Source organism: Convolutriloba macropyga, unplaced genomic scaffold (genome assembly GCF_964194025.1).
Source record: "Convolutriloba macropyga unplaced genomic scaffold, txConMacr16.3 SCAFFOLD_2757, whole genome shotgun sequence".
Taxonomy (NCBI): Eukaryota; Metazoa; Xenacoelomorpha; order Acoela; family Convolutidae; genus Convolutriloba; species Convolutriloba macropyga.
Window position 1 is genome coordinate 17,938 of NW_027449241.1, and position 14,372 is coordinate 32,309.

At 35.0% G+C, this 14,372-nt stretch overlaps 1 protein-coding gene across 1 annotated transcript; it reads left to right on the plus strand.

The window, feature by feature from the left end:
* Positions 1–10,025: 10,025 nt before the first annotated feature.
* Positions 10,026–13,485, plus strand: LOC142354893 (uncharacterized; the record flags this gene model as incomplete). The annotated part of the gene is made up of 4 exons (XM_075407230.1): positions 10,026–10,200; positions 10,675–11,578; positions 12,101–12,946; positions 13,208–13,485. Coding segments are annotated over exons 1-4 (2,203 nt in total), but the record flags the coding sequence as incomplete, so codon positions are not given.
* Positions 13,486–14,372: the final 887 nt, after the last annotated feature.

Here is a 14,372-nt window from a genome sequence, read left to right on the forward strand (position 1 = left end):
CTGTGTAATTTTGTTAACGTGTAATCTGATTGGTGTTTTTTCATACTTTTCTCGTTCCTGAACTTTTTTGTTCATTTCGTTTACAATATCAGAGATCGAAGGATATAGACCTGGATCAAGTGTGTAATAGTCTGATGGTTTTGTATTCGGTGTTGCTTCATCTAGATAGAAAAATTTCCCTTCCGTGATGTTTTGGTACAAGGAAGGATAAGATAGTTCTGTAATTGCAACCTCCCATTCTCCTTTGAGGTTAATTTGTTCCGGAAGAAAGTTTGTAAAAGAACTTAATGTATTATTTGGATAACAATCAAAGGAAGCATTCGAAACCAACTCTACAGTAAAAGAATTCATATCTAAATGATACACTTTGCAAGCTCTTGTTCATAAAATTTGCCTAGAATTTCATCACCTTGTTCTCCATGAAGGTTATAGGTTGGTGGTTTTAAAGTCGCAATTTTAACAATTTCAAAAATTTCACTTGTGATTTGAGACTTGTAACCTTTTCTAAATGGGATATCGTACTTGGAGATTCGAACTTTGTCTCCAAGTTTAAAGCGTGGTTTTTTGTACTCAATAATAGGGTTTTTGTAAAAAATTACAAAAAATCTGAATTTTTAACGTTTTTGGGGGATTTACCTATAGATCTGTTAACTCTTGTATTCATAGTGTTAACAAAGCTATCCATTTTGTGAACGTATTTATCGCCGTTTTCCTCCATGTAGCGATAAATAATGTTTTTTAAAGATCTAATTGCTCTTTCTGCTACAGCAGCTTTTGTTTCACTTCTTGTAGAGTAGATTTTGATGTCTCAACTCTTGCAAAAATTTTTGAATTCTCCCCCGAACTCAGTACCTTGATCAACCCAAACTCTATCAGGTTTAGTGTTCTTCCTTAACATTTTTTAAAGGCAGCTACAGCATCAGAGGCATATTTTGACTTCATTGATTGAACACGGACCAGGCGAGAAAAGACGTCAACACATATCAATAAGTATTTCACACCGTTATTAAAATCAGACAGTTTATCCATAAAAGCCTAATCAAGGCACCAAATCTCATTGATACGTTTTGCAAAAGCAGGTAATCTTTTGAAATGTCGAATTGCTCGCCTAAATTTAGTGTAAGAATTCTTTCTGTATAAAAAATCAGTAAACTTCTTCTTTGACAACGCACTGGCTTTCTGAAGGTTTTGAACTGAACCATATGCGGCTTTTCCTTCCCTGTACAACCTCTGTAGCTTGGCTTTTTCGGATTTGGAAAGGGATCCAGCTTCCTCGTTCTTTGCTTTTGGCATCTTTGTTTAAATTTTTATGTGGATTTATGCCGATTGCGTCAAGAATTGTGTAATAAATATCGGGACATTCAACGTTTTTCTTCTTCAGAGCGTATACAAAATTGACAAATGCAACGTTTGTATCTCTTCCGTCTAACAAAATGGAGTCAGAAATGGATAGTTTAATGCGAGGTGAATTTAAAATTTCATTGATAAGTGATTCGTTGCTAGAAGACTTTGTTTTAGCGTTAACTTTTCTATAAACAGTTTCCAAATTTTTTGGAACCGAATCCTGTTTTTCGTTTTATTTGTCCAATATTTGAGGTGATAACCTGATTTTTTGATCATAAAGTTGTTGAGGAATCAAAACAAACTGATCCATTTCAAGAGAGACGATTAATGATTGACGGAGTTAAAATTGATATAAGACTGATGCCTTTTTTGGAACTCCTACTGAGGCTTGTTCTTTTTAAAATAAGTAGATGAATTTCTTCTCTGAACTTTAAAACTTCTTGTTTTTGAATTTATCTTAGCTCTCCTCTTAGAAGGTTTACTATGCACTCGTTTAGAAACTGGATAAAGTCTTTGGGACAATTTTTGAGAATAGTCATTTTGAAGCTCTGGGAATATTTCTGGAACGCGATCAGAGTAGAGAGATGTTGTGTGCTCATCGTTCAAAAATGTAATCTGTTGCTTGCTTTGATGTAGGACAAATAAAGATGGTGTTGAACCACTGTTAGTACAGTATCTCAGAGAGTCGACTGTTTTTGGAGTCAAGTCAATAAGTAAATGACCATAGGGAACTGAAGTTGCTGTTGCTTACCAGTGTTTTAGTTGAGATCCCAATCCCAACTGTTGACTGAGCGTGTTTATTTGTAAGACGTCTCTGGGTGATTTGAATAAAACAATATGGGTGTTCTGTAGTTCAATATCCCTTCCTAGTCGACTTTGATGAAAGGATTGTCCTTTATGTACACTGTACTTAAACCTTTATGTCTACCAGCAGTAGCTATTTTTACAAATTCTTGAGAACTAGAAATTTCTTCACAAGAGTCGTCAAAAATAAGTAAATACTTTGTTCCATTACTAGGTAAATTTTGTATCAACTCAAAATCAACACCTTGAACGAACTCAATGTTTTTTATATTTTTTGACATTAGTCCGTAAAGAGATTGATAGTGTTGATAAAAATAGTAAATTTTGTCAAATTCTGGTTGAAAAGTTCCAAAAACTAACCAATCATGGATGAGTTGGGATTTCCCAGATCCACTTGGTCCAACCAATGAAATAAAAACTCGTTCCTTTGTGGAAATTATTTTGTTCATAATTTTGGAGAAGGTAAAATATATCCAACTGTACTCGACAAAATGGCGATCCAAACTGTTGTCTCCTCACAAGTCTCAGCTAATGTAATTCTTACGATACAACAAGCTAAAATCAATAGTATGACAAAGAACTGGGACAAAAAAACTACTAAAGACCGGTTACACGTCTGTCCAAAACATTTCCAAGATTGACGTTCTTGGTTATTGTCATCAAAGGCAAAATTACCTAATTGAAGCCCCTTATCAGTGTGATCAGTCATTTATACGCTATCTTCTTCCCTAGGGATAAAGGAACGGAACTGTGCAACTGAATTGAAACGTAAACAACGAAAAAAAATGCCAAAAATTAATAAAAAGATAAGTGAACTAAACATAACACACAACCAAATTATTGTTCCCTCAGATGAATCAGTGAGAAAAAGCATCAAAATTGAAAAAAGTACCAAAGTTAGGAGCAAGACTATGAAAGAATAATAAAGTTTGGGAACACAGTATTTGTAGATATTTTTTGACCAACTCATTCTCTTATACTAATTTCAGAACAAAAAAAATTACAAATAAAAATGATAAATTACAATCACAAATACAAACATTAAATATTATCAAAAAAATTTAAAGTCCATATCCCATAAACGTAAGCCTTCTTTTCTGCACAATGAAGAGTCTTCTTGTGTCGATAGGGGTAGTTGCTGCAATTCAATTCAACATCCTTGTTTTCTAATAGTTTGGAAGCCTTCGGACAACCAAGATCATCAAGATTTTCCACATCTTTACACAAGTAGGGTGATAAAATTTTGCATTTTTCAAATCCTTCAGCAAAGTACTCTGTTGTTGGTGAGCAATGTTGATGTATAATAAAAGCCAACTCAGAATAATCAAGCTTTCCATTGTTCCAATTTATACCGTGCATATTTTTTGTATTCCATTTTGCTTGAAAAGTCGGCTTGTAGTCTTTAGGTGGGATAAAACTGTATCCAAGTACAATTCCGTCCTTAAAGATTCCCAACTCTTTGATAACTTTTCCTTCTAAGCATTCAATATCTAGTACAACGAGAGGCATTCTTTCTTCTGGGATGATTTTTCAAAAAATGATCAACAGTCTATTATTTTGAAAATACGTGGATGACAAATTTTTATAAAGATACAAAAGAACAGACCAGTAATGTGACCCAAGAGACATGAGCTCGGAAATTGAGGTAACATGTAACAATAACCGGTCCTTGGTTTGTAGTTGCTTTAACCGCTCCAGCAGAATCGTGTAAAATTGCATGTAAACGAAACACTTTCGATCTTGCTAGGAAAAAGTCCAGAATTGAATTACCGTATCCAATAAGTCCTCCGTGGGGGAAGTTTTGGTCAATTTCCTCCGAATTAATGTTTTGATCCCAAATTTTACATGCAGCCAGGAAACAGTTTTTTCGTTTTTCGTTGTTGGGAAACATTGGAAAAATACTACTGTAACAATTAAAAATGTTTAGAAGTGTGACAATATCCATCAATTATTTTCTTTATTTATCTAAAGTGATACTGGTCTTTTTGAAAGTCTCTACATAAGAAAGAAGGTCAGGAAGATGTTCCAATAATTTTTTGTATTCCTCCTTTTTTAGTTCAATTTTTGTCAAAAAACTCCATTGAACTCCGTTCCAACGATGTTGTGAAATGGAAATTTCGTGTTTATCAGATTGATATATTAAAGTAGTGCGTCGTAATCCGTTATGAATAACCCACTTTAGTTCTGAAAAATTGGACTCACGGTCAAGTTTATCAATTTTGGGAAAATTTAGAGCTTCAAGAACTGTATAAGAAGACTTTTTTAGTTCGTAGTGAAGTCTAACGTGGAATACTTTAGATTTATTTCTTAGACTCAGAAAAATATTTCTGGAGGAACCAATATTCCAACTCATTTTCAGTTTGAAAAAAAGAAAAATGATTCAAATAGTATGAATTAAAAAGACAAATACATTATAAAATTACACATTTATTGAAATGTACATTGTTGAATATTAGAAAAGTCCTTCAGATTTTGTATCAACTCCTTGAATTCATCCAGAGTGTAGCTGACATAAGTCACTTGTTTGAACTCGTTGTTCTCCTTTCGAAAAAAAGTCGAATTTGTACATAAGTTGAAGCTGGGTTGTCCTTGATGTATTGGAGGAAAGTAACATAGAGTCTGCGATTTCCTCCAATGCTAATCTCTCTCACTTTGTGACACTGTTCCAGCACGTGTTCCATTCCTATGTTTTTGTCGAATTGGGGTTGGTTTTCTCTCATCTCCAGTTCTCCATTGAGAAGATCCTCCTTGAGGAAGCAGAAATTCTTAAACTCATAGTATCCAATTCGCAGTTGCTGCTACTTTTCAAAAGTCCCAGAATTGTCTTTTCTAAAGAATTGGAAGGTTGGTTCAGTATAAAGTTGTCCGTTTCTTGAAATCTGGGACATAGTAAATCTCCCAAATCTTTTTGAATTGGAACCAAAGTCCATATAAAAAGGAACCGAATCAGTCCCTGGTTTTGGTGAGGATTGAGTGTACATTGAAGGAGCACTCGAAAGAAAAGGTGATACTTAAGAGAGAGACATTTCAACAACTTGAGCTTAGAGTGAAAGAGAAAATAAATGATGTATTTGTACGCAATTCCTCTCAATAACTTGAAATTTCCTTTTATGGTAATGACGTCATGTATACCCCCTAAAAGGTATGCTAAATGACGTTATTTCCTTCTAGGGTAATTTATTCGGAAATCTTGAGGTTCGCAAATTTTTTAACCAGAATTTCAAACGGATCCTGGTGTTTAGCTCGTCTGTGTTGCATTAAAGAAAAATAGTGCTTGAAATATTTTGAACAAGTATAACAACGAATTTTTTTAGCCTTCTGTTTCTTGAACTGTATCATTTCGAAAATGAGTTTTTATGGAAACAGAACTTGTTACCTCTAAAAATAGAAATTACGTTACGGTAATTTTCGTTTCCATATATAGGTTCTATAGTGTTATCCCGATATAGAAAGGGCAGCAATAATGTGTGAGGTTTTACCTCAATTTTACAGAGATTTTAATGACAAGACAATATTCATTTCTGTATCAGTTAAGGAGTATAAACCTTATCTACTCACTAAAAAATACTCCGTTGCTACCCATAATGACAACTTTTGTCCATTAAAGACTTGTCGCTACCACATTATTCTCATTTCATCCTCAGTGAAACAGATACTAGAGAAAATGGAAAATTTGTCTTATGTTTATCAAACAGTTGATTGCTTGTACACACTCTATAAACATCAGTTCTTTGGTTCCATTATAGAAGAGTCACGAGTGGTCTTTACTCAGTTAACCAGAGCGGTAGAGCACAACTTGGAGAATAAGTACGTGGAAAAAGTGCCCAGTATCTCCAAAAAACGATTGAGCAGAAAGAAGTTCAAGCGTCACCTTCTACGCGCTGAGCAAAGAAATGCGAGTACTCAAAACTTTGGATCATCTTCTCTAGATAGGGTGCATTCCCTTAGAAATTCAAAGTATGAGAGTGAACTTATAAAGATTGCTGATTGTTTGTTAGATGGACATGGCATAATTGATAATCCTCTTTTGTATCTTGAAATTAGAAAATAAAGTATATAATTTCTTGCTTGTGATTTGTATTTACCTTTATAATTTAAACTAACTTATTGTTAAAAATCAATTTTTCAAAAACTTTTCTTACAAATCAAAAATTCAAACAACTTTTTTATTAAATATCGAAAAATTTTTCAACCTTTTCTCTTAAAAATCGAAAATTTTTTCAACAATTTCTGTTAAATATCGAGTTTTGAATTGAAAAAGTTTTCTTGAATGTCGAAAAAATTTTCAAAAACTGTCATTTAAAAACGCAAAAAATTTTCATTTTTCTTCATTTTACGGTATGATTTTGCGCAAATAAAAGAAATTTTCTTTACATTTTAAAATGACAACTTTCGAACTTGTTTTGTTTCAATAAATATCAATTTTTAAAACAAAGATTTTTATTAAAAATTGAAAAAGTAATTAAGTTTTTTTCTTAAAAATCAATTTTTAAACGACCGTTTTTGTTAAGAAACAGAATTTTTATCAAATTGTTCTTAAAATTTTGACAAAAAAAATTGCTGTGTTTTTTTCAACATAGCTTGCATAGTGTTTGTAGTAAAGAAAAAGTTCAACTTAAAAAGAAATGAATTCAAACAAAAGTATAAATACACCACAAGTAATTCAAGTATAAAATTTACAATATCAGGTTCATTCAAAAAGAGTTCTCACAACGTGATCTGGCAAGTTTTGAATCTCATTGCCAAATGGACGGACTCTTTCAACGATTGCTGGAGGCTCTGTAGGTCGAACACTGATGGGGGTTACCGGAACCTCATCAGTCAGCACAATGGGGTTGTGAGCTGTTCCGTCCTCCATGGAGGGGGTTGTCATTGACGGTGTAGTTGACATATCAGTCGAACCATAATACTGAGCTGGATCGAAGTTTTCCAGATCGTTAAATGACCACGTGGTGCTAGTATCGACACTCAATTCGCTTTGTTGACTGCTGCCAGCATTGCTCACTATCTGGAGAAGGCTGCTTTGCTGCTCTGGACTGGATACTTGACTTGTCTCGGGTGTATTGAACCAGTTGTTGGGAATCTGTCCTTCCTCCCACGGAAATGTGTACTGAATGCTTCCAGCAACGTAGTTGTCGGGAAAATCTGTTCCGTTAACGTGAGGGTAGTGATGCCCACTGATCACAGCAACTTCGTGGCCCATTGCGTGAGTTCCAAGCTGATTCTCCGTGATTGGAACCTGTCCCTGATGATATGTGTCAAACTGTTGTCGCTGGTGCTCAATAATGTGCCACACTGTGATAGGTAGGTTTAGAATTGACTCGTAGAACCCATTCGATAGGTCTCTGATGCTGATCCGAGCAGTCTCCTCTGTGAAAGAAACTGAGTAGAGAAGGCTGTTGTTCTGCACTGTAAATTCCATTTCTCAATGAGGTGAGATTAGATGAGAGTTTAAAGTAGTTGAGACAGAGGTGATGTTGATTTTAGAGAATAGAAAGCAAGTGATGCCGGGTGAATTTTTCAGCTCTATTTATACTAAACTCCAACCAATGAGAACAAAGTTTCCAAAAAGGGTAAAGTTTAGCAGAAAAAGTGACGTTATTTTCCAGAAAAGGAAATGCCTCAGTTGTAAAGTTACCAAAGAAGGAATCAACTCATAGAAAATCTAACATTACTATCCGAAACATGTAAGCTCAAAACTGAATAGTGACCAAAAAGGTACTTTTTACACGTGTTATCCTAGTTAACAGCCAAAGATGGATTAGAGGAAATGAGTTGACGTAATTGATCAAAAAAGTCAAGCTTTGATAAATTCTCTCCGTCTCGTTAAATCTCAAATCGATCTCGGAAAATGTTCCAAATTTGGAACTAAATTTTTGTATATAAATGTTGGGGAGTCGTATTCCAAATCGTAGTCTTACCCCCTCTGCATTGTAGTCCTTGTAATAATGAAAGAACAGCGCACTCTGCAGAGATGAAGTAATTGTTACTGGTTCAGGAATTGGGATATAATTAGATTGAGACAAATTTCTGTACTGTTCCATTATCTCTGGGACAGAATTCAACATGAAGAGCATTTCATACTTGTTGATGTGTAGTTCTGACGATAAATCGAAAGATTGTTTTGTTATGTAGTCATCATACTCGAATTTTTTTATAGAAAAGGTTGCATATTCAAATCCTTTACTAAATCGGATAATTCTGTTGTTTTGAGTAAAAACGTCCAAAAAATTGTAAAAGAAATAAGAGTCAACATCAATTTCGTCTACTCTGTAAGCATCAGCGATTCCTTCCTTTCTTTTGTAAATTTTTTCCAAAAGTTGTAAGTGATTTTTGATCAACATTTTTCACAAATGAATACGGTATCAAGTAAAACTCTGTTAATATAAAAGAAAATTAAAAAAGAAAAAGCAATGCATAAAATGAAATCGTTTATCTTGAGAATTAGATTTCTAAAGCTGAAGTCTGATTGGGCGGGAGGTTCTATTACAACAACATTAAGTTGTACAACTTAAACTTGTTCTTCAATAGTAGATGGAAACTTTTTCTTGATCTCTCTCTTGTTGTGTTGGAAGCACATTCATTCACTAGTTTCTATTTTCAGTTAAACTAAATTTGATCTCAGGCAGTAAATTTCATCAATATTTGAGATACAAAATTTTGGACTAAATGTATACAAAATACTGTAACAATCGTGAATTTTTAAAGAATAGTTTTCTTGTTGTAATTTCTTTGGGGAAATAATCTGTATGGAAAAATTCAAGTAAAGTTTAACAAATAAGAGTGAGGAGAAAATGAGAAAAGAATGTTTAGTTCGAATTTTTTGCCACGGAATGAATTTGTACATTTAAACTGAAAGCTAGTTAATTATATGCAGAACTGTCGCAATTAGAATCATATCAATCTTCTAGAATGTTCTGACATGACGCCTGAATCTAAAAATAGAAATGACGTCATTTCCATATATGGAAGGGATGAGTCATCATCGAGTACCTCAAAGTTACATAGCAGCTTTAAATCATTATACTTTCTGTTTTTTCAGATTCAGTTGCTTCGCAATTTACCTGAATTTTACTCAATTCATATTGAACTAACATAACAATGCCTGCTCTCGATAGAAATCTCCCAGTGAAATGCACAAAGTGCGAAAAAATGGTGGTGAAAAAGCATATGGCCAGACACAAACAGTCTTGTGATAGTGGGACTTTATCATGCCCCAAATGTCTTTTTTTTACAAAGAAGAAGGAAGACTTGAAGTATCACCTTGCCAAGCATCATGCCCCAAAAGATGTTAAGCTTAGTACTGTGTGTACTGTGTGCTTGGAAGAGTTCCCAAGATTTTATTCTCTCCAACAACACAAGAGGAGAAAGCATGGAACTTCGACAAAAGTTGGGACCAAATCGAGTGAAAAGCTCAAAGAAGTCCTAGAATCAGAGGAGCTAGACCAGAACAACGAGCAATTGCAGCAGGAACTTAGTGCTTGCCAGCACTTTTTTGATGATACGGAAATGGAGAATGGGAGATATCGAGTGTTTAACTTCAAGTTGTCCAAGCTCGATCCCAATGAGATCAACGAGAAATTAAAAGAAGTTTTCGAAAAATTAAATTGTGTTGCCAAAGTGAATCTGGCTCTTGGTTTTATCCTGCGCAATGTGAACACAGATGAGTATCGATACTTTTATGCGCATGAGAACAACAGTTTCTTTGAAAAAACCTCATTTGCTCTGTTCAAAAGGTGACTTGGTTTATCTTCAAGACAGAGTAGAGAAAATGGATCTAGTGGAGACGTGTGCACAGGAGAGGGAAAATAAAAAAGTGGCGATTTGCTTTGACTACTAACGTAACAATATTTTGCGCTCTCCTAAAAAACATTCCAATGGGATGTATCGATGCTGTTCTTCCTGAACAGTTACTTAGACGACCAGATGTGAATTGTCTTGTATCGAATGGTTACGGCGAGACCTACAAAGATTATCTTTACCTGTTCAGAGCTATAGCTGTTCACTTGTACGGATCATCTGAGTTGGAAACGAATGCAGCAAATTTGTTTAGTGCTTTTCTTTATGAATCCGGACATGATGCAATCAACTTCAGGGGAGTATCAATCGATCATCTCGTGTTTGTTGAAAATGCGATAAAGCATAACATCTTTATATATGATATTGATATAGAAGAAGGAGAATTCGTTGGAGAACTTGCAAGAAGAAGTGTTGAAATGTACGAAAAGAACATTAATTTACTGCGATACAACAACCATATATGCTACGTGGATGATATTAACACATTCTTTAAACGATTCCGTTTCCCCAGTTGCGATACATTTATAAAGTACGTAAGTAATTTCAACCGTCATGTAAAATCCTGCAAAGACAGAGTACAGCATATTTATCCAAAGAGAGTGTATGCTCTGCGAGAAACTTTGTTTGATAAACTCGATGCATTTGAAATTTCCTACAACGATGATCAAAAATTGTTCAAAAACTTGGCTATTTTTGACTTTGAATCTATCTGCGTTCCCACTGAAGAGTTAAGAGATACAAATACAACTACTTGGATTGGAAAACATGAGCCAATATCTGTCTCCATTTCCTCCAACTTGATTGAAGAACCTGTGTTTCTATGCGACAAAGACCCTAAGAACCTGATTGTTTCTTTTGTCGAAGCTCTTGAGGAGTTCGCTAACAAGAGTAAAACCGAAATGCAAACAAAATTTGCATCAATTCAAGAGATAATCGAGAGCCGAGTTAAAGCCATCTTTGAAAAATTGAACGAAAGGAAAGGTCGCACAAATCCTGCTTTTGATTTCGAAGATGAGTGTATTGAGGAGGAGGAGGAAGCTGATATGTCTACTCAGTTCCTACAAATGCAGAAAAATCAACTTTTGGACTTGCAACAACACTTTGAGCTTTATATCAATACATTACCTGTATTTGGATTCAACAGTGGAAAGTACGATTTGAATCTCATCAAATCCTACCTTCTACCTTATCTCATTCATGAACGGGATATTCAACCTACAGTTATCAAAAAGGCAAATCATTTTGTTTCCTTCAAGTTCGGTGACGTGCAGTTCCTTGACATTCTGAATTTCCTTGGAGGAGCTACATCTCTCGATTCATTCCTCACAGCTTACAAGACAAGCGAGACTAAAGGTTTCTTCCCATATGAATGGTTCGATTCTCCAAATAAACTTGACACACCTTTTCTAGCCCCCTATGAATGTTTCTTCAGTAAGCTGAAGAATCACAACCCTTTGGAGAAGGAATTCACTGACTATACTAAATTGCTGATCAGTGGACTATCTCAACAAGAAGCTCTGAAAAGATTGAGACTGAAAGAAGTTCCCCCATCTGGAGTCGACAACTACAATTACTTGAAAGTGATTTGGGAGGAAGAGCAAATGTCTACATTTAGAGATTTTGTCAAGTGGTACAACAACAAGGATGTTGTTCCAACACTAGAAGCAATGCAAAAAATAATGGAGTTTTATCACAACAAAGGAATCGATATGTTCAAACTTGGATGTACACATCCCAATTTAGCAAACATTTGTCTTCACCAGTCAACAAACCACAAATTTTTCCCATTTGTTGAAAGTGACAAGGATTTACATGATAAAATACGCGAGGACATGACTGGTGGACCTTCTATTGTGTTCACAAGAAAGGCAGTAGTTGATCAAACCTTTATGAGGAATTCAGAAAATATTTGTAAATCTATCGTGGGTATTGATGCTAGTCAACTCTACCCCTTTTCAATGTGTCAAGAAATGCCAACAGGAATTTACACACGGTGGGAACTCGACACAAATTCTCAAAAATTCAAAGCTCGAACCAATAAATTTCGAAGATTTGAGAACATGGTCATGTCTTATCTCCAATCACAACGCCCAGAATGCATAATTGAAAGCTATTATACGACCGGGAAACAGAAAAAGATTGACTGTTTTAGCGTGGACGGTTTTTGTGCTCATTGTGACACAGTATTCGAAACTATGGGTTGTTATTTCAATTTTTGGCCATGTCAAGAAGCTCGAGCAAGCCTCTCGGAGGAGGAAATGCAGAGAGGAATCAGAAAAAGAGAACACGATGAACTGAGAAGAGATTATTTGAGAAACAAAGGATACAATATTGTTGAAGTCTGGGAGTGTAAATGGTGGGAACGTGTTAAAGAAGAGGAAAATGTTAGAAATCACGTGAGGAAGAACTTTCCCTTCAAACTACCTATGAAGCAAGAGTCTCTTTTAGCGAAAAAAAGAGATGGGAAAATGTTTGGATATGTACAGTGCTACCTCGAAGTTCCAGACGGATTAAAGTACAAGTTCTCTAATTTCCCTCCTATTTTTAAGAACTTTAATGTCAGTCGAGCCAATATTGGAGAAAATATGAGAGAGTATGCAATTGAAAACAACCTACTCAAACAACCTCAACGAATGTTGATTTCGAGCTTCAAGTTGGAAAATGGGACAATCATTACACCTTTACTCAACTTTTATCTCAGTCTTGGTCTGAAATGTACAAAGATTTATCGATTTGTACAATACACACCCAAAAAATGCTTCAACAATTTTGTTCAGTCAGTGGTAGATGCTAGAAGAGCGGGTGATGAAAATACTGACTCTAGCGTTGTGGCTGAGACAATGAAATTGTTGGGTAACAGTTCTTATGGGTATCAAATTATGGACAGAAGTAGACACACAGAGACCAAGTACCTGAATGATGAGAAGACGCACAAAGCAATCAATGGGAAAAAGTTTAAGCGTCTGAACAGTGTGTCAAAAGAAATTTACGAAGTTGAGTTTGCAAAATCGAAAATTGAGCATCGAGAACCTATAATAGTTGGATTCTTCATACTTCAGTACGCTAAATTACGTATGTTGGAGCTCTACTATAACTTCTTCGACAGATTTTGCGATGTGGATAAATTTGAAGAGTTAGAGATGGATACAGATTCTCTTTATTTAGCCCTAGCGCACGAGAACTTGTATGATTGTATTCGAAATGCTAAAAAGGAAGAATGAGAGACTTTGCGAGAAAAGGACTGTGATGATTCCTTCAGAGCAGATGCCTCACACAACTTTTTCCCTAGAACATGTTGTTCTAAGCATAAGAAGTATGATGAACGGGAGCCAGGTCTTTTCAAGGAAGAATTCAGATGCACCGAAATGATTTGTCTCTGCAGTAAAACCTATTGTTGCTACGATGCTAAGTCGGACAAGTACACATTCAGTAGCAAAGGCCTGAACAAAAGAACTCTGGAAGAGACTGGAGATGGACCAATGGAAAAATATCGACGAGTGATGGATGAAATTATCAACCTTACTTCGATAAATAGAGGTTTCAGAACAATAAATCATTGTGTTGCTACATATGAACAGACAAAGAAAGGGCTATCCTATTTCTATCCCAAGCGAGTAGTTGTAGCTGACGGTATCCATACCGAACCCCTCAAATTGTAGATCTTTTATAATAACTTTTATTCTTCTCTAATGTGTGATTTTTTATTATTTTGTCTTTGTGAATTTTTAAAATTATGCTTTAAACTTTATACCAATTTAATGCAAATGTTGGAGTGATTTTGTATTTTGATGTGCATAATTTATACTATGTCTGCAATTTTTCAAAAAATACCCCTAATCTTAATATATGTCAGCGGATATAAATAATCTTAAAACATGTCGACCGCTATAACTAATCTTAATACATGTCGACCGCTATAACTAATCTTAATACATGTCGATCGCTATAACTAATCTTAATACATGTCGACCGCTATAACTAATCTTAATACATGTCGACAGCTATAACTAATCTTAATACATGTCGACCGCTATAACTAATCTTAATACATGTTGGCCGCTATGACTAATCTTAATACATGGCGGCTATACACAATCTTAATACATGCATATTCTATTCCTAATGTTAATACATTGAGATTCTATTCCTAATCTTAATACACGGAGATTCTATTCCTAATCTTAATACATGCAGATTTTATTCCTAATCTTAATACATGCAGATTCTATTCCTAATCTTAATACATGCAACCTATACTCTATCTTAATACATTGAGACCGCTATACCTAATCTTAAAGCATGCAAATCCTAAAAAGGGGGTGGGGACCCCATTTCTTGGAAAAAGCCGCTATAACCAATCTTAATACATGGGGTCCCCACCCCCCGGGGGGACTATCACTCACTCTATTACTACTAATTTTCTT